An 18,950-nucleotide genomic window follows, 5' to 3' on the forward strand; every position below is an offset into this window, starting at 1 on the left:
GAAAGTCGAATTCAGCACCCAAAGTTTTGTAAAGATTCATATTTTAATAAATGTATTTTTCATTTATTGTTCCGTCTCGATTTCACATTTATTACGATATGACCAGTTTCAGTCACAGTTGATCTATTTAATTGTCTAGTATCCCTTCGCGTCTATACAGGAACTACACATAATAATGCTGACAGTGTTCTAACGTATAGCTGAGATACAGATACGACGGGTTGCTTACGAAACTACTTAGCCCTGAAATTATGGACTATGATCGAACCGTAAAAAATCTTCCACTGGGACAGAACAATAAACGACATATAGATTTTTTAAAACATCAACACAGTTGTTGGAATTAATGTGTACGAGCAGCAGCGAACGTGCCAATAAATTTCAATAGATCACGAAAACCGATAGCAAGTTACATGCTAGCGAACGGAAAGTCCGTGAAAATGCTGGTAAATTTAGACACATCCTGCATTGGTTCAGTTTACGATGTTAACAAGTTAAACAATGGCGTCAGGTTACAGTGATACAGCAATGAAGGCGGGAAGACTGTAAAACTATATACATTTATTTTTAGCATGAAGGCTTATCATGTTAAATATGATATGGGCGAGTCTGTTTGAGACCTTTTTTATAATGTTTTGCTGACGCATGGAGTAACAAGTGGAGTAACGTTAAAATCCGTGCTCGTATAAATTTGGCTGAGAACGTTCGAGCTCCATGGTCCAGACGAGGTATGTTTGTCAGCTAGAGACGTCGTAGCGGAGAATGCCGATAAAGCTATATTACGTTGCTATTATAGTAGTCGGTCTTTGACGTTCGTTACAAGTCGAAATTACTTTGAGATGAATGGCTGAAAGTCATTTCTTGTACACGCTGTGTGCATGAAATACTGATGTAAAGGTCTTTATGTGAAGTAGAGAGTATATTATGCTTACCTTAGAAGTTATAACTCACTTCGTAATAGCTTTTCGTGGAAATACGATAACGTAACGTTCAGTGAACACGTACCAGCGCAGCCGCAAGGAAATTCTAAGTGCGCCGGCCGGAGTGGTCGAGCGGTTCTAGGCGCTACATGCTCACAATGCCCTCGAAAGCACACCGAAATACCGTACGCTCTTCGCAAATTATTTACGCAGCGTTTTCGTTAAACCCCCACTCAGCTGGGGAGTGCCAAGCTGCGGTTAATGTTCTGTGCCGCATCACACTAACGGCTGAACGTTCTGCCTTGTCAGCCATGAGCGAAGGAAGAGACAAGCTGCTGCAAGGATGCTGTTTTCCTTGCGGCACTAGCGGAGCAGAATGCCTCCGTTGCAGATGTCCTTCAAAGGCGCTATTGGAGATATCAGATAACGATGGCGAGGCTCAAAGTGGAACCAGTTACATTATTGAAGAACCTTTTAGTTGGAATTCCATCAGCGATTTATATTTTTATTTTTTGATTACTCTTTTATGCCACCTTTGTTGTTGTAACACTTACTTGCAACAGTTACTAGAATTCTTATTTGTACACGTTCCCTAAATGTACTCATGTAAAAAAAAAAAAAAAAAGAAGTGGCAAAGGGTAGCCCTAACCTTGATTTCCCATATTTCCCCTGGTATATAGGTAGCTCTCTGGGGTGGGTTTACTCAGGAGCCAATGCCTGAAGTGGATCACATCTTAGGTTTTTTAAGGGGCTTTTTAAGGGAAAAAGTGGTAAATTAGAAACAATAAAAATAAACAAAAAAAGTGAAAAGATAAAAAAGGGGGTAGCGTAAAAAAAGGGGGTAGCGTCTTTGATTCATAATCAAAATGTCTTCGGTCCCGGGTTCGATCCCCGCCACTGCCTAAATTTTGATAAATAATCAGCATTGGCGGCCGAAGACTTCCGGCATAAGCAGTCAGCCTCATTCTGCCAACGGCCTTGTCAAAGAGGGCGGAGGAGCGGATAGAGGTTCAGGGCACTCTCTTGTCCTAGGGGTGGAAAACTGTCCCTAAAGGCGGAAGAATCAGCAATGATCAACGACATGAGGATGCAGAAGGCAATGGAAACCACTGCATTAAAGACACGTAACGTGTATCCACAGGACATGTGGCCTGTAATTGAAGAAGTATCATGATGATCTCTCCATTGGCAAAAGATTCCGGAATAGTCCCCCATTCGGATCTCCGGGAGGGGACTGCCAAGGGGGAGGTTACCATGAGAAAAAGATTGAATAATCAACGAAAGGATAACGTTAAACGCGTCGGGGCGTGGAATGTCAGAAGCTTGAACGTGGTAGGGAAACTAGAAAATCTGAAAAGGGAAATGCAAAGGCTCAATCTAGATATCGTAGGGGTCAGTGAAGTGAAGTGGGACGAAGACAAGGATTTCTGGTTAGATGAGTATCGGGTAATATCAACAGCAGCAGAAAATGGTATAACAGGTGTAGGATTCGTTATGAATAGGAAGGTAGGGCAGAGGGTGTGTTACTGTGAACAGTTCAGTGACCGGGTTGTTCTCATCAGAATCGACAGCAGACCAACACCGACAACGATAGTTCAGGTATACATGCCGACGTCGCAAGCTGAAGATGAACAGATAGAGAAAGTGTATGAGGATATCGAAAGGGTAATGCAGTATGTAAAGGGGGACGAAAATCTAATAGTCATGGGCGACTGGAATGCAGTTGTAGGGGAAGGAGTAGAAGAAAAGGTTACAGGAGAATATGGGCTTGGGGCAAGGAATGAAAGACTAATTCAGTTCTGTAACAAGTTTCAGCTAGTAATAGCGAATACCCTGTTCAAGAATCAGAAGAGGAGGAGGTATACTTGGAAAAGGCCGGGAGATACGGGAAGATTTCAATTAGATTACATCATGGTCAGACAGAGATTCCGAAATCAGATACTGGATTGTAAGGCGTACCCAGGAGCAGATATAGACTCAGATCAAAATATAGTAGTGATGAAGAGTAGGCTGAAGTTCAAGACATTAGTCAGGAAGAATCAATACTCAAAGAAGTGGGATACGGAAGTACTAAGGAATGACGAGATACGTTTGAAGTTCTCTAACGCTATAGATACAGCAATAAGGAATAGCGCAGTAGGCAGTACAGTTGAAGAGGAATGGACATCTCTAAAAAGGGCAATCACAGAATTTGGGAAGGAAAACATAGGTACAAAGAAGGTATCTGCGAAGAAATACTTCAGTTGATTGATGAAAGGAGGAAGTACAAACATGTTCCGGGAAAATCAGGAATACAGAAATACAAGTCGCTGAGGAATGATATAAATAGGAAGTGCAGGGAAGCTAAGACGAAATGGCTGCAGGAAAAATGTGAAGACGTCGAAAAAGATATGATTGTCGGAAGGACAGACTCAGCATACAGGAAAATCAAAACAGCCTTTGGTGACATTAAAAGGAACGGTGGTAACATTAAGAGTGCAATGGGAATTCCAGTGTTAAATGCAGAGGAGAGAGCAGATAGGTGGAAAGAATACATTGAAAGCCTCTATGAGGGTGAAGATTTGTCTGATGTGATAGAAGAAGAAACAGGAGTCGATTTAGAAGAGATAGGGGATCCAGTATTAGAATCGGAATTTAAAAGAGCTTTGGAGGACTTATGGTCAAATAAGGCAGAAGGGATAGACAACATTCCATCAGAATTTCTAAAATCATTGGGGGAAGTGGCAACAAAACGACTATTCACGTTGGTGTGTAGAATATATGAGTCTGGCGACATACCATTTGCCTTTCGGAAAAGCATCATCCACACAATTCCGAAGATGGCAAGAGCTGACAAATGCGAGAATTATCGCACAATTAGCTTAACAGCTCATGCATCGAAGCTGCTTACAAGAATAATATACAGAAGAATGGAAAAGAAAATTGAGAATGCGCTAGGTGACGATCAGTTTGGCTTTAGGAAAAGTAAAGGGACGAGAGAGGCAATTCTGACGTTACGGCTAATAATGGAAGCAAGGCTAAAGAAAAATCAAGACACTTTCATAGGCTTTGTCTACCTGGAAAAAGCGTTCGACAATATAAAATGGTGCAAGTTGTTCAAGATTCTGAAAAAAGTAGGGGTAAGCTATAGGGAGAGACGGGTCATATACAATATGTACAACAACCACGAGGGAATAATAACAGTGGACGATCAAGAACGAAGTGCTCGTATTAAGAAGGGTGTAGGACAAGGCTGTAGCCTTTCGCCCCTACTCTTCAAACTGTACATCGAGGAAGCAATGATGGAAATAAAAGAAAGGTTCAGGAATGGAATTAAAACACAAGGTGAAAGGATATCAATGATACGATTCGCTGATGACATTGCTATCCTGAGTGAAAGTGAAGAAGAATTAAATGATTTGCTGAACGGAATGAACAGTCTAATGAGTACACACTATGGTTTGAGAGTAAATCGGAGAAAGACGAAGGTAATGAGAAGTAATAGAAATGAGAACAGCGAGAAACTTAACATCAGGATTGATGGTCACGAAGTCAATGAAGTTAAGGAATTCTGCTACCTAGGCAGTAAAATAACCAATGACGGACGGAGCAAGGGGGACATCAAAAGCAGACTCGCTATGGCAAAAAAGGCATTTCTGGCCAAGAGAAGTCTACTAATATCAAATACCGGCCTTAATGTGAAGAAGAAATTTCTGAGGATGTACGTCTGGAGTACAGCATTGTATGGTAGTGAAACATGGACTGTGGGAAAACCGGAACAGAAGAGAATCGAAGCATTCGAGATGTGGTGCTATAGACGAATGTTGAAAATTAGGTGGACTGATAAGGTAAGGAATGAGGAGGTTCTATGCAGAATCGGAGAGGAAAGGAATATGTGGAAAACACTGATAAGGAGAAGGGACAGGATGATAGGACATCTGCTAAGACATGAGGGAATGACTTCCATGATACTAGAGGGAGCTGTAGAGGGCAAAAACTGTAGAGGAAGACAGAGATTGGAATACGTCAAGCAAATAATTGAGGACGTAGGTTGCAAGTGCTACTCTGAGATGAAGAGTTTAGCACAGGAAAGGAATTCGTGGCGGGCCGCATCAAACCAGTCAGAAGACTAATGACAAAAAAAAAAAAAAAAAAAAAAAAAAAGCCAGTACAGTGCTGCGTAATTAATAATAGAAATTTAAAGTGGTATATATTTCGTAATTTCAAATGTTTTAACTGTACATTCAGAATAGTACTTATCGACCATAAACCGAAAAAAAAATTATTCCTTTTCATAAATTTTAGCTTGAAGCATAACATATTGTGTATAAAATTACATGAAAGTTTTCATAAAGGCAGCTGAGATAATACTGACCTGTCCAAAATTCGAAAAATATTACTGGTATCGACAGTTACTTTTGAGGAGAAGTAATGCTAGAGGAGGATGTCCCGTTACAAACCTCACACCTCACCGTGTCAGTTCATTGTGTATTTTAGATCCTTACAAAATACAAATTGCAAAAAATGGTTCAAATGGCTCTGAGCACTATGGGACTTAACAGTGGAGGTCATCAGTCCGCTAGAACTTAGAACTACTTAAACCCTGCTAACCTAAGAACATCACGCACATCCATGCCCGAGGCAGGATTCAAATCCTCGACCATAGCAGTCGTGCGGTTCCAGACTGATGCGTCTAGAACCGCTCGGCCAACAAATTGCATTTTATAAGTAATAAAAATTAGTTGATCGCATAAGTTCTGCACTTTTATGAAACCAAAGCAATTGCTTTTGATGCAAGAACAGTTTACATGCACAAACATAAAAAGATTTATATAATTATTGTAATATTTTGCGTTCAATGGAAGGTTCTTAATTATGAACAAAGGGAAGAAAAAAATGGCTCTAAGCACTATGGGAATTAACATTTGAGGTCATCAGTCCCATAGAACGTATAACTACTTAAACCTAACTAACCTAAAGACATCACACACATCCATGCCCGAGGCAGGATTCGAACCTTCGACAGTAGCGGCCGCGTGGTTCCGGACTGAATCGCCTAGAACCGCTCGGCCACAGCGGGCGACGAACAAAGGCAAGAGTTCCTGCTTTTATCGATAAGCGTGAAAATTGTGCATGAATAACAGAAATATGTTTCATACAAGCTCGACGAAGTATTGCAGTTCCAATACTTGACAGGGTTTTGTTTTGCATTTTGTTTTCTTAATTTCACCTCTTTTTTCCGGAAATTGCGTCTTCTTTCACTTTTGATAAATCTGCACTGCTTATTTTCATTTTTGCTACTACATCCCTGTGTATCACATTACAGATCAAAAATTTTCGAATAAAACCTGAATAAAACAATGGAAATTTCAATTTTGCTGTAACTACTGTTTATTTTTAAGTAACAGACATAAGGATATCTATGTAGAACAAAACTGTTCCGCACATTACGTGGCCCTTTATGTATCCTCAATCAGTCTCTAGTCGGTCATCGCTTCCGATTTCTAGAGGAAATTACTAAGGCACTGATCACACAAACATGCAAACAAAGTGATCGAAATGAGCTAACGCCCGATAGATATGCAACACACCTAACGCACAGGTAAGGCGGATACGATCTGAACTGAGGAAGGCTGCTGGGAAAGCTACCATAGCCTACTCATACTGAGGAAGACTACTGGGAAAGCTACTGTAGTCTACTCATACTTCCTATAGTCTCTGGTAGCCTACAGTAGTTTTACGACTCCAGTCGCTATGAAGTAGTGCGTAGTCCACAACGAAGAAATGGTAATTCGTAGTGTGGTGCGTATCTCACAGGGGCAGAGGCCGAGGACTGGGAACAGCTGGAGCAGAGTGAATCGCCGGCAAGGGAGAGACGGGCCAGCAACCACTCGAGACCTCCCAAGGGGCCTCCACCCGGCAGGGGCGGCGGCCAGCTGCACCACTCAGCAGGTCAGTCCCACCACCGGCACCGCCTCTCAAGAAATCAGTTACAAGTCACAGTTTTCACAGTAACAAATTTACTGTATGTGGTTTTCTCAGTCAAAGCTAGATGTCACAAGAAGCAAGGAGCAACCAATCCATGTGCAATCTGCTGGACCAACTTGGCACTTCTTTCAAAGAACCTTGTGTCACGCTATCGAGTCTGACTGTGATTTCATTGACAAATCGCAACTAAAATTCACAATAGCGACTGAAAGTAACATTTAACATTCAACTCCTTGCGCCACCCGTTGACCAACGTTCGTGGTTCGTTCTAAATCCCCTTTTACACGACTGACTTTCTTGTCTCTCGACGAGACCCGGTCCATAACCCGGTTTCGCAGAAACTTCACACAGTGAAAAAGAAGCCAAAATAAGCGAACTTGCGTCTCGCTTTATCCGTAGATACGTGACCGTTTCTGAGAAAACGACCGTCAAGGTGCGGGATGAGCTCAACCCAATTGATGGCATAAAATCCGATTATGGTTTTTATTTATTTAGTTTATTTTATCATTTATCTACCGATGTCCGTAGAAGGTTACTATACGAATGTTTCTTATTAAGTCAAAGGATACAAGGGCATTATATTAATAGTAAGGTTACAACTGGATTTCACATTAAGTGTCATACGTTTCTTGTACATGGTGGTTTTTCCACTTACAAACTCTACGGATTGGTCGATGAGAGGATACGGAACAAAAAAGGTCTTATGAACTTACTTCCTGAAATTCATGGCTTCCATGCTAGAGACCATTTATTCAATTATACTTCTTTACAGGGACTGCGGTCTAGTAAGCGCTGTATCATGGGGCCACAGTTACAGTACGCATGGTTTCCTCGTAAAGGTGATGCTGTTCGTCATACGCATGCCCTACCGCCCTCTCCTGCCATAGTAATGGGTAATGTTGTGTCAAATTCACGTCTCTTGCTGGATGTGATATAGCGTTGTACACAAAGGTTCCGTATTCGAATCGAAAGCTTGCTGACATGGTGTTTAGTTATGGAAAGGTAAATGGCAAGATCGGCGACCAGCAACGTCATATGAGGATGCCTATCACCACCGAAAACAACCACAGCATTCAATTTTTGCAACAGTGTTTCGCAGTTTGTCGGAGACGGGGTCGTTTCAGGAAGCAGGAAATCAAGAAGGACGTACCCGAAATGTTGGGACACCAGACTTGGAGGAAAACATGATTAACACTGTGGCAGGGGACCGCCGTGTCATGAACCAGCCAGTTGGCCCGCCAGTACAGGGTATGACAGACGACGGTGTGGATCATTCTCCACGACAGTTGTTACTGCCGTTATCACTTGCAGCCGTGTGCAGGGCTTACTAGCGATAGACTTTCCACATGGGGAGCAGTTTTGTCTCTGGTTTCTTCATCAGGCAACCACGATTCCGGAGTTGGTGTCATCAATCCTATTCACAAATGAGGCCATCTTTATTCGGAGTGGTATCTTCAAATGTTGGGTAGTAGCATGGTATGGTGACAGCGAATTATTAGCATCTGTGCAGCCGGAATGGGTGGGCCAGGATAATTGCCGACCTTGGTTTGGGACAGTCTTCCTTCCACATCGCCTAAGAGGCGGCAACTATCAGCGTTTCTTGCAGGTGACTTTGCCTACTCTACTGGAAGAAGTGCCATTCATGATTTGATGGATTATGAGACTGCTGTATGACGGTGCTCCACACTACTTCGCCGTTAAGGTCCCGACGCATCTCAATCGTGTCTTCCCTGGCCGACGGATTTGGCGAGGGGGTCCAGTTGTATGGGCTGCTCGTTCACCGGATCTCAGACCGTGCGATTTCTGATTATGGGGCCACCCCAAAAGCATCGTGTATGCAGAGCCCATTGCAGATGTGAAGACACTGGAGCAACGTATTCATGCTGCCATTCACACTGTTTGGATGAAGCGTGACCGATGTGAACGTATGTGTTGAGGCACATGGAAACCATTTTCAACACATAATGTTACTGTGGCTGCATTTTACGGCGCTCATTGGACCGCAGTCTCTGTATGTGTGCTGTGGAAATCACTGTGAAGTGTGCGGCGGAGGGTACGTAGGTACCACATGTTATAGCTTGTTCCTTTTCCAGTACCGCATGGAGTGCAGGAAGACTTACTGATTAAATGCTTCTGGGCCTGCTTTATTAGAGTACTATTTTTTTTTCATGGTTCCCACAGGACGGTACTTACGAGGCTGAAGAATATCTTTATATTCTTCACCTAAAGCTGATTCTAGAAGTTTTCGCAGAATTATAACCGTCTATCTTCAAGAATCTCTCAAATCATGGAAGCATTGGCGACTGAACCACATTTGGCCAACCTCTGCTAATAGCAGTGCCAAATTCAGAATAAGCTTAGGAAAATGAAAAAGGTCTTTCTTGTTGTAGTGCACTGAAGGGTTACACATCTTTAAAACTTTTTTTTTAATATGTCAATATGCAATTAACATTTTAATAATAATTAGAAATTATGTAAACATTTTATCTGTTTCGTAATATGAAGGCTATTCGGAAAGGAAGGTACGATTCGACGCGAAATAGAAACCACAGTGAAAATCCTGTGAAGCTTTACACAGCTGTGTTGGGCAGTGTTCCTACTACGCCCATCGATCGCATCAAGTTGCTCTTTTCAGCTCTGAGCGCCCAGTGAGCACGTACAGATGCCTAGAAAATAGTGTCTTCCGCAAAGTATGAGAGCCTGGTGAGAGATTTCGCCTGATCTCATGCAGTCCACATAACGTACTTGTCGTGCGTTTCCTTCTTCGTGCCAATTCTGACCTCTCTGCAGGGTCAATGAAGACGCTGCCACAGCGCTTTCTATGGGAGGTGTTTGATCATCCACAATACAGCGCGTAATTCGTCCCCCCCCCCCCCCCCCCCCGAGTTTAATCTCTGCTCAAATAACCCGGTGGCTATGAGGAAAACATTTTGGCACGGACAACGAGCAGTACACCATTGTAGAGAACTGGCGGAAAGCACAGCCGGCTGCTTTCTATGACGAGGTATTGGAAAGTTGGTACAACGCTATGGCAGATGTCCAAGTCGGAGCGGAAACTATGTAGAGGAGTAGCTACAAGGTGTAGCTAACTGTTGCAAATAACACGTTTTTGATTTTCGCAGTGGGTTTCATTTCGCGATCCATAGGACCTTACTTTCCGAACAGCCTTGACATAAACGCTTCTGGCTCAAGAGCGGCATGTTTTACCGTTGCCAGCCTGCATTTATGGTGAGAGGGACAAAGGATGAAAAAACAATAAAGAAATAAAAGGCAGGTAAGGCTCTTGTTTGTGATTTGAAAATGTCAGTGGTTTTTGAGGAATTTGTCAGCTCGCATTCCCGCAAGTTATTCTCACTATTCGAATCAAGCCATGTTCATGAAGTGAGTTTGGGAGGCAGATACAGGAATCGCACATTGCCATTCTGTACTCGTTTGCCGTCGCCTTCCTCCAACATGTTATGATGTGTCAAGTGTGTATTTGTGCCAACAGAGTGACTGTGGTGAGAGCTTGTAGAATATGTTGTTATATTAGAGTTTTTATGGATGAAAATTAGTTAGCTGTTTGTTCTTTGTATCATGCGTACGACTAGCCATAATGATGTGGAACGAGTCATTCTGCATTTACATAACACTTTCACATGTAGCCATATATTTGTTTGCATGATGATCGTCTATTTTTTAAATACTGTTATGAGTTAATAATTCCCAGCTACCACCTTTTACACATTACAAAATTTGAAATTCTTCTGCACAGTAGAATGAGTTGCCAGGGAGAAACTTCTTTAGTTTGTTTTCAGATTTTACTTTCTTGTCCGTCAGACAATGGGTTGGTGATCAAAAATTTTGGTGACAGCATTGTGCACCCCTTTTCGTTCTAAACACAGCCTTAATATGGAGCAATAAATGTTTTCTTCTGGTATTGTAATTATGCATGTCATTGTTTCTTTTGAAGTGTAATGGATTATATACAAGAACCTTCATGAGGGAGTAAATAAACTGTGAAGCAGAAGTCAAGACTCCTTAAACACATCTCTACAAGATGATCGTGAGTGAGCATCACACATTATTCTTAGAGCACGTTTTTGACCAACGAACACTTTGAATACTGAAGTTGATTTTCCCAATACAAGGGAAAGGTGTGGATGAAACGCGGTGCTAATACGCGGCCTACTCCTTTCGAACAGCACCATGGGGATGACTGAGCTCACCTCCCCATCCTATGAATTGATCACCAAGCCATCACACTCACTTCAGTGAGACACGGAAGAGAAGTTTGGAATTCAAACCAGAGCATTGTTGCGAATTTGTTGATTAGAAACTGTACGCCGTCACCTCTCCTAAACCTACCGGTGAAATACAGAATGGATTAAAAACAGTCTTGACCGGAATGAGATATTTGTTTGAATGGTAAATGGTTTTGGCCAGAGAGTGACCATCTTCAGACCATTTATTCATTGATAGTAGGTGGTGGTGGTGAACGGAGTAGGTGTTGTGACTCCGCTAACGTCAACGAATAGCTGACGTTCGTGGCTCCACGAACGTTAACTACTCGTTGACGTTCGCGGAGCGACAGCACACGATCTGTTCACCTCCACCTCCTACCATGAGCGTATAAACTCTGAAGAAGGTCACATTCTGATCGAAACCGGTTACCATTCAAACAAATATCTTATTCCGGCCAACACAATTTTTAATCCATTCTTAAAGCACTTGAGCTAGACCGCTGATTGTCTCCACGAGAAATGTTCTGTGAAATTATTGGCGATGCAATTTTCTTCCACCACCAGTATCCGAAAAACTCAATTCAAGCACTCTAGCACAGCGCTAGCGATCTCTGGGTCGGGTTTTTCTCTGTTAATCGAGGCAAAAACCGTTCACTGGTATCTTCCTAACGGCAAAATTTTTGAGTGAAATTGTTAACTTTTTGGAAATTTGTGGTACGTTCCTATGGGACCAAACTGCTAAAGTCATCGGTCCCTAGGCGTACTTACTACTTAATCTAACTTAAACTAACTTACGATAAGGACGACACACACACACACACACACACACATGCCCGAGGGAAGACTCGAACCTCCGACGGGGGGAGTCGCACAAACCGTGGCAGGGCGCCTTTGACAGCGCGACTAACACGCGCGGCGAAATTGTTGAATAAGACACTGTATTAAATAAAGAGTGTCGTTTCAGTAACTGCGACATGGTCAAGTAAACAAACAGTGATCCAATACTGTCAAATGTTTTTTATTCCTGTCTTTGATCACAATATCAATTCTTTAGACGACACTCGGTTTCAGTCCGTATGTAAGTTGGCTGTTTAGGTTTTTTTTATTGGTAACTCCACGTAGCGCTCTGTATGAAAATCACTGGCTGTGCTGTGTGCAGTCTGTGGCTGGTTTTCATTGTTGTAATATTCGCTATTGTAGTGTTGGGCAATTGGCTGTTAACAGCGCGTAGCGTTGCGCAGTTGGAGGTGAGCCGCCAGCAGTGGTGGATGTGGGGAGAGAGATGGCGGAGTTTCGAGAGCGGATAATCTGGACGTGTGTCCATCAGAGACAGTAAATTTGTAAGACTGGATGTCATGAACTGATATATATATATATTATGACTTTTTAACGCTATTAAGGTAAATACATTGTTTGTTCTTTATCAAAATCTTTCATTTGCTATCTATGCCTATCAGTAGTTAGTCCCTTCAGTAGTTACAGTCTTTTATTTAGCTGGCAGTAGTGGCGCTCGCTGTATTGCAGTAGTTCGAGTAACGAAGATTTGTGTGAGGTAAGTGATTCATGTAAGGTATAGGTTATTGTTAGTCAGGGCCATTCTTTTGTAGGGATTATTGAAAGTCAGATTGAGTTGCGCTGAAAATATTGTGTGTCAGTTTAGTGTTGATGAGAATAGGTAAAGAGTGAAATGTCTGAGTACGTTCAGTTCTGCTCAGCTGTTTGAAAATCAAATAATGTAGGAGGTTTATCAGCACAGTAATTCATTAATTTTTTTATAAGGGGACGTTTCACGTAATGACCATCCTCAGATCTTTTTACACCATGTTCTAAAGTGACAAGGCCATAATGGCATCGTCATAACATATAAATGCTGTGCTGCTTATATTTATATGTTTTGACGATGCCATTATGGCCTTATCACTTTAGGACGTGGTGTAAAAAAGATCTGAGGATGGTCATTAATAACTGAAACCGGTCATCGTCTAAGGAATTGATATTGTGATCAAAGACTGTAATAAAAACTTTTAAAGAGTGTCGTTTTCTTTCCCTCCTTCGTATTGCTTGTCATTGATGGGTAGTCTCCTTCCCTAGTGAGATGGGAAGGACGTGTGCGCCTGTGATGTCACGGACGCCTTTACGTGGGTTGCAGAGGACGAAGAGGCAGCGCACGCGATGCGACAGCGGCGGGACTCGACATCGGACAGCAGCAGCAGCAGCAGCGAGGACAGCGCTGACGACGACGACGACGACGAGCAGGACGAAGAAGATGAAGACGACTCCAGCTCCCGCGGTCCGCCCCGGCGCGGCCGGCCGCCTCCGAGGGGCGGCCCTCAAGGCAGGGGCCCGCCCCCCAGGGGCTGCGGGCGCCGCCGCCCCCCCTCAGACTCCGGCACCAACTCCACCTCCACAGACACCGACACGGAGACGGTGGAGAGGTACTCCAGGGGCCGCGGCAGGAACAGGGGCTGACCGCCGCCTGATGTGTAAACGCTTGCCAAATAAACCATCCCACATGCACTGAACTACAAAAATTCTTTGTTATTTCTTACTTTTATTTTCTATCAGCCTCGTAATCGAGCTGCAATTTCCTAATTATTCATTTATTTGAAGGGTGGGCAACGAAAACGTTGTAAGCGCCATTTTTATCACGAAGCGTATTTTCAGAGATGTTGTGTTCTCGGTACTCTGTTGCATGTCCCAAAACCTGACCCAGGTACCAAACCATGGAGAAAATCTGTGAAAATGAGTTTAGTAGATGGCGCATCGCTTATGTGACAAGCTTTGTTTTTCTGTGGAGTTTAATAATTTAAAATATTTGAGAAGTGTTTTTTGTTGTCTATAGCTGCTGTATTTCTGTGCTTGCATTACTTCAAATAAAATGTAGTGCCTCAGTACTAGGTCACTCGAAACAAAAGCGTACTTGACGTATTATACACTACTGGCCATTAAAATTGCTACACCAAGAAGAAATGCAGATGATAAACGGGTATTCATTGGACAAATATATTATACTAGTACTGACATGTGATTATATTTTCACGCAATTTGGATGCATAGATCCTGAGAAATCAGTACCCAGAACAACCACCTCTGGCCGTAATAACGTCCTTGATACGCGTCGGCATTGAGTCAAACAGAGCTTGGATAGCGTGTACAGGTACACAGCTTCAACACGATACCACAGTTCATCAAGAGTAGTGACTGGCGTATTGTGACGAGCCAGTTGCTCGGCCACCATTGACCAGACGTTTTCAATTGGTGAGAGATCTGGAGAATGTGCTGGCCAGGGCTGCAGACGAACATTTTCTGTATCCGGAAAGGCCCGTATAGGACCTGCAACAAGCGGTCGTGAATTATCCTGCTGAAATGTGGGGTTTCGCAGGGATCGAATAAAGGGTAGAGCCACAGGTCGTAACACATCTGAAATGTAACGTCCACTGTGCAAAGTGCCGACAATGCGAACAAGAGGTGACCGAGACGTGTAACCAATGGCACCCCATACCATCACTCCGGGTGATACGCCAGTAAGACGATGACGAATACACGCTTCCAATGTGCGTTCACCGCGATGTTGCTAAACACGGATGCGACCATCACGATGCTGTAAACAGAATCTGGATTCATCCGAAAAAATGGCGTTTGCGATTCGTGCACCCAGGTTCGTCGTTGAGTACAACATCGCAGGCGATCCTATCTGTGATGCATCCTCAAGGGTAACCGCAGCCATGGTCTCCGAGCTGATAGTCCATGTTGCTGCAAACGTCGTCAAACTGTTCGTGCAGATGGTTGAAGACTTGAAAACGTCTCCATCTGTTGCCTCGGGGATCGAGACGTGGCTGCACGATCCGTTACAGCCATGTGGATAAGATGCCTGTCACCTCGACTGCTAGTGATAAGAGGCCGTTGGGATTCAGCACGGTGTTTCGTATTACCCTCCTGGAACCACCGATTCCATATTCTGCTAACAGTCATTGAATCTCGACCAACGCGAGGAGCAGTGTCGGGATACGATAAACCGCAATCGCGATAGGCTATAATCCGACCTTTATCAAAGTCGGAAACGTGATGGTACGCATTTCTCCACCTTACACGAGGCATCACAACAACGTTTCACCAGGCAAAGCCGGTCAACTGTGTATGAGAAATCGATTGGAAACTTTCCTCATGTCAGCACGTTGTAGGTGTCGCCACCGGCGCCAACATTGTGTGAATACTCTGAAAAGCTAATCGTTTGGATATCCCTGCATCTTCTTCCTGTCGGCTAAATTTCGCGTCTGCAGCACGTCATCTTCGTGGTGTAGCAATTTTAATGGCCAGTAGTGTATATATGCAGACTGAAATGAGGAATAAATATTTGTACCAAGGGCGAGATATGAACCTGAGTTTCCTGCTCACTAGGCATATGCGCTAACTACTGTCACCTTGGCACAGTGGCTTTTCACAACTGCCTGGCCTATCCTAACATGCCTCCCTCGTCAGTCCAAATTCACTTCCGCACCTCCGCCCACTTGGTATTCCTCCTAAACTCCAACAGCATCGCAGAATGTCTCCAGCTGTACTGAAACAGCATCTCACCAGCGAACGAAACGGGGGACCTGCCTAAAACCCAGACATGGTCGTCTTAATCAAACGAAACTCTGCGGCTCCAGAGATCTGGGTTTGAATCCCAGTTTTACCACAAATTTTCATCCGCTAATTCAGTCTGCATATACAGCGTGGTCCATTGATAGCGACCGGGCCAAATATCTCACGAAATAAGCGTCAAACGAAAAAACTACAAAGAACGAAACTCGTCTAGCTTGAAGGGGGAAACCAGATGGAGCTATGGTTGGCCCGCTAGATGGCGCTGCCATAGGTCAAACGGATATCAACTGCGTTTTTTAAAATAGGAACCCCGCTTTTTATTACATATTCGTGTAGTACGTAAAGAAATATGAATTTTTTAGTTGGACCATTTTTTCTGCTTTGTGATAGATGGCGCTGTAATAGCCACAAACGTGTAAGTACGTGGTATCACGTAACATCCCACCAGTGCGCACGATACTTGCTTCGTGATACATTACCCGTGTTAAAATGGACCGTTTATCAATTGCGGAAAAGGTCGATATCGTGTTGATGTATGGCTATTGTGATCAAAATGCCCAAAATGCTATGTATGCTGCTCGGTATCCTGGACGACATCATCCAAGTGTCCGGACCGTTCACCGGATAGTTACGTTATTTAAGGAAACAGGAAGTGTTTAGCCACATGTGAAACGTCAACCACGACCTGCAACAAATGATGATGCCCAAGTTGGTGTTTTAGCTGCTGTCGCGGCTAATTCGCACATCAGTAGCAGACAAATTGCGCGAGAATCGGGAATCTCAAAAACGTCGGTGTTGAGAATGCTACATCAACATCGATTGCACCCGTACTATATTTCTGTGCACCAGGAATTGCATGGCGACTACTTTGAACGTCGTGTACAGTTCTGCCACTGGGCACGAGAGAAATTACGGGACGATGACAGATTTTTTGCACGCGTTCTATTTAGCGACGAAGTGTCATTCACCAACACCGGTAACGAAACCGGCATAATATGCACTACTGGGCAACGGAAAATCCACGATGGCTGTGAGAAATGGAACATCAGCGACCTTGGCGGGTTAACGTATGGTGCTGCATTATGGGAGGAAGGATAAATGGCCGCCATTTTCTCGATGGCAATCTAAAAGGTGCAATGTGTACTGATTTACTATGTAATGTTCTACCGATGTTACTACAAGATGTTTCAGTGCATGACAGAATGGCGATGTAGTTCCAACATGATGGATGTCCGGCACACTGCTCGCGTGCGGTTGAAGAGGTATTGAATAGCATATTTCATGATAGGTGGTTGGTCGTCGAAGCACCATACCATGGCCCGCACTTTCACCGGGTCTGAAGTCCCCGGATTTCTTTCTGTGGGGAAAGCTGAAGGATATTTGCTATCGTGATCCACCGACAACGCCGGACAACACGCGTTAGCGCATTGTCAATGCATGTACGAACATTACGGAAGGCGAACTACTCGCTGTTGAGAGGAATGTCGTTACACGTACTGCCAAATGCATTGAGGTTAACGGACGTAATTTTGAGCATTTATTGCATTAATGTGGAATTTACAGGTAATCACGCTGTAACAGCATGCGTTCTCAGAAATGATAAGTTCACAAACGTACATCTATCACATTGGAACAACCGAAATAAAACGTTCTGTATTTTAATTTAAAAAACCTAGCTGTCACCAATTGTTCGTCTAAAATTATGAGCCGTATGTTTGTGACTTTTGCAGCGCCATCTATCACAAAGCTAAAAAAGTGGTCCAACTAAAACATTCATATTTCTTTACGTACTACATGAATATGCAATAAAAATGGTGGTTCCTAATAAAAAAAACGCAGTTGATATCCGTTTGACCCATGGCAGCGCCATCTAGCGAGCCAACCATAGCGCCATCTGGTTTCCCCCTTCAAGCTAGACAAGTTTGGTTCTTTGTAGTTTTTTCGTTTGACGCTTATTTCGTGAGATATTTGGCTCGGTCACGATCAATGGACCGCCCTGTATACATCATAGATGTCTCTGGAACCTTAGAGTTTCATTTGGGGAAAATAATTCCTGCTTTTTTTTGTCGAAAACTGACATTAATGAGATCGTGTCTGTGTACATAATACAAGTTGATACATGCAAAAAAAAACAGCCATTGTTAGTAACAGTATTTTCTTTAACAAATAGTGCCGTTACCGGTTTCGAACAGACAGGTTCATCTTCAGACGGCTATTCACGTTTCATCACATTTACTTTTGCTGGCTGCTTCTTTTCCAACAACTAATGTGATCAACAATAAATGTAATATAAACGTTAACAGGCGTCTGAAGATGAATCTGTGAGTTAGAAACCGGTAATGGCGCTATTTGTGTAATGAGTTCAAATGGTTCAAATGGCTCTGAGCACTATGGGACTTAACTTCTAAGGTCATCAGTCCCCTAGAACTTAGAACTACTTGAACCTAACTAACCTAAGGACAGCACACACATCCATGCCCGAGGCAGGATTCGAACCTGCCACCGTAGCGGTCGCGCGGTTCCAGACTGTAGCCCCTAGAACCGCTCGGCCACACTGGCCGGCTTGTGTAATGAGTAGTATTATTAACAGTGGCTGGTTGCTGTTTTATTGTTTAAAAGAATCCTAAAAACTTTCTTATTGGTACTTAGAATCGATCAGTTTCCCGCAGCACAATTCTGTGAGGACAGAAATCAGTTATGTATAAAGTACATTGATTTTTTTTTATACTATCATGACAAACTGTCGGATTTGACAAAACTTCTTCCATTTCCGCTCTTCATTTGTTTTTTATTGACCTACAGACTTAATCATCCTGTTGAGTGTGGGGTCAATTGTTCCTTTCTAATATCTGATCAGGCATTCTTGTATTATATTACATTCTTCACGACTAAAATAATTTCACCTGACAAAATATTACTCATCCCTTAATTCTGGGCTGTAAGTGTTGCCATTGCCCCGTTACCATGTCAAAATACAATCTGTCACCCGTCTAAATCGCTGCCACACAAATCCGATAAAGCATTGAAGCGATTTATGCGGACTACATATTAAAAAAACCTTTCACTCGCGAACGAAATTGATTAGGTACGTCCGTCACATTCGTGTCCGTTCTCGACAACAACCCGCACAGAACTTTTAACAATGACAATGGTGCTGCTGCCTCAAACCTTTCGGACAATCAGGGGTTAGGTTAAAATGGCTCTGAGCACTATGGGACTTAACATCTGAGGTCATCAGTCCCCTAGAACTTAGAAC

At 43.2% G+C, this 18,950-nt stretch overlaps 1 protein-coding gene across 5 annotated transcripts in view; it reads left to right on the forward strand.

Annotated features, from left to right (window-relative positions):
• Positions 1–14,007, forward strand: part of LOC126251640 (basic salivary proline-rich protein 3-like) — a 101,830-nt gene extending 87,823 nt beyond the window's left edge. For 4 of the 5 annotated variants that reach the window (XM_049952189.1, XM_049952191.1, XM_049952193.1 and 1 more), the window contains 2 exons: positions 6,717–6,851; positions 13,260–14,007. In XM_049952189.1, the coding sequence (XP_049808146.1) occupies positions 6,717–6,851; positions 13,260–13,579 (455 nt within the window). In that variant the 3' untranslated portion in view covers positions 13,580–14,007. The remainder of the gene's footprint in view (positions 1–6,716; positions 6,852–13,259) is intronic. The other variant, XM_049952190.1, reaches the window with a different exon arrangement.
• The last annotated feature ends 4,943 nt before the right edge of the window (positions 14,008–18,950 follow it).

This window comes from Schistocerca nitens, chromosome 4 (genome assembly GCF_023898315.1).
Source record: "Schistocerca nitens isolate TAMUIC-IGC-003100 chromosome 4, iqSchNite1.1, whole genome shotgun sequence".
NCBI classification, from domain to species: Eukaryota; Metazoa; Arthropoda; class Insecta; order Orthoptera; family Acrididae; genus Schistocerca; species Schistocerca nitens.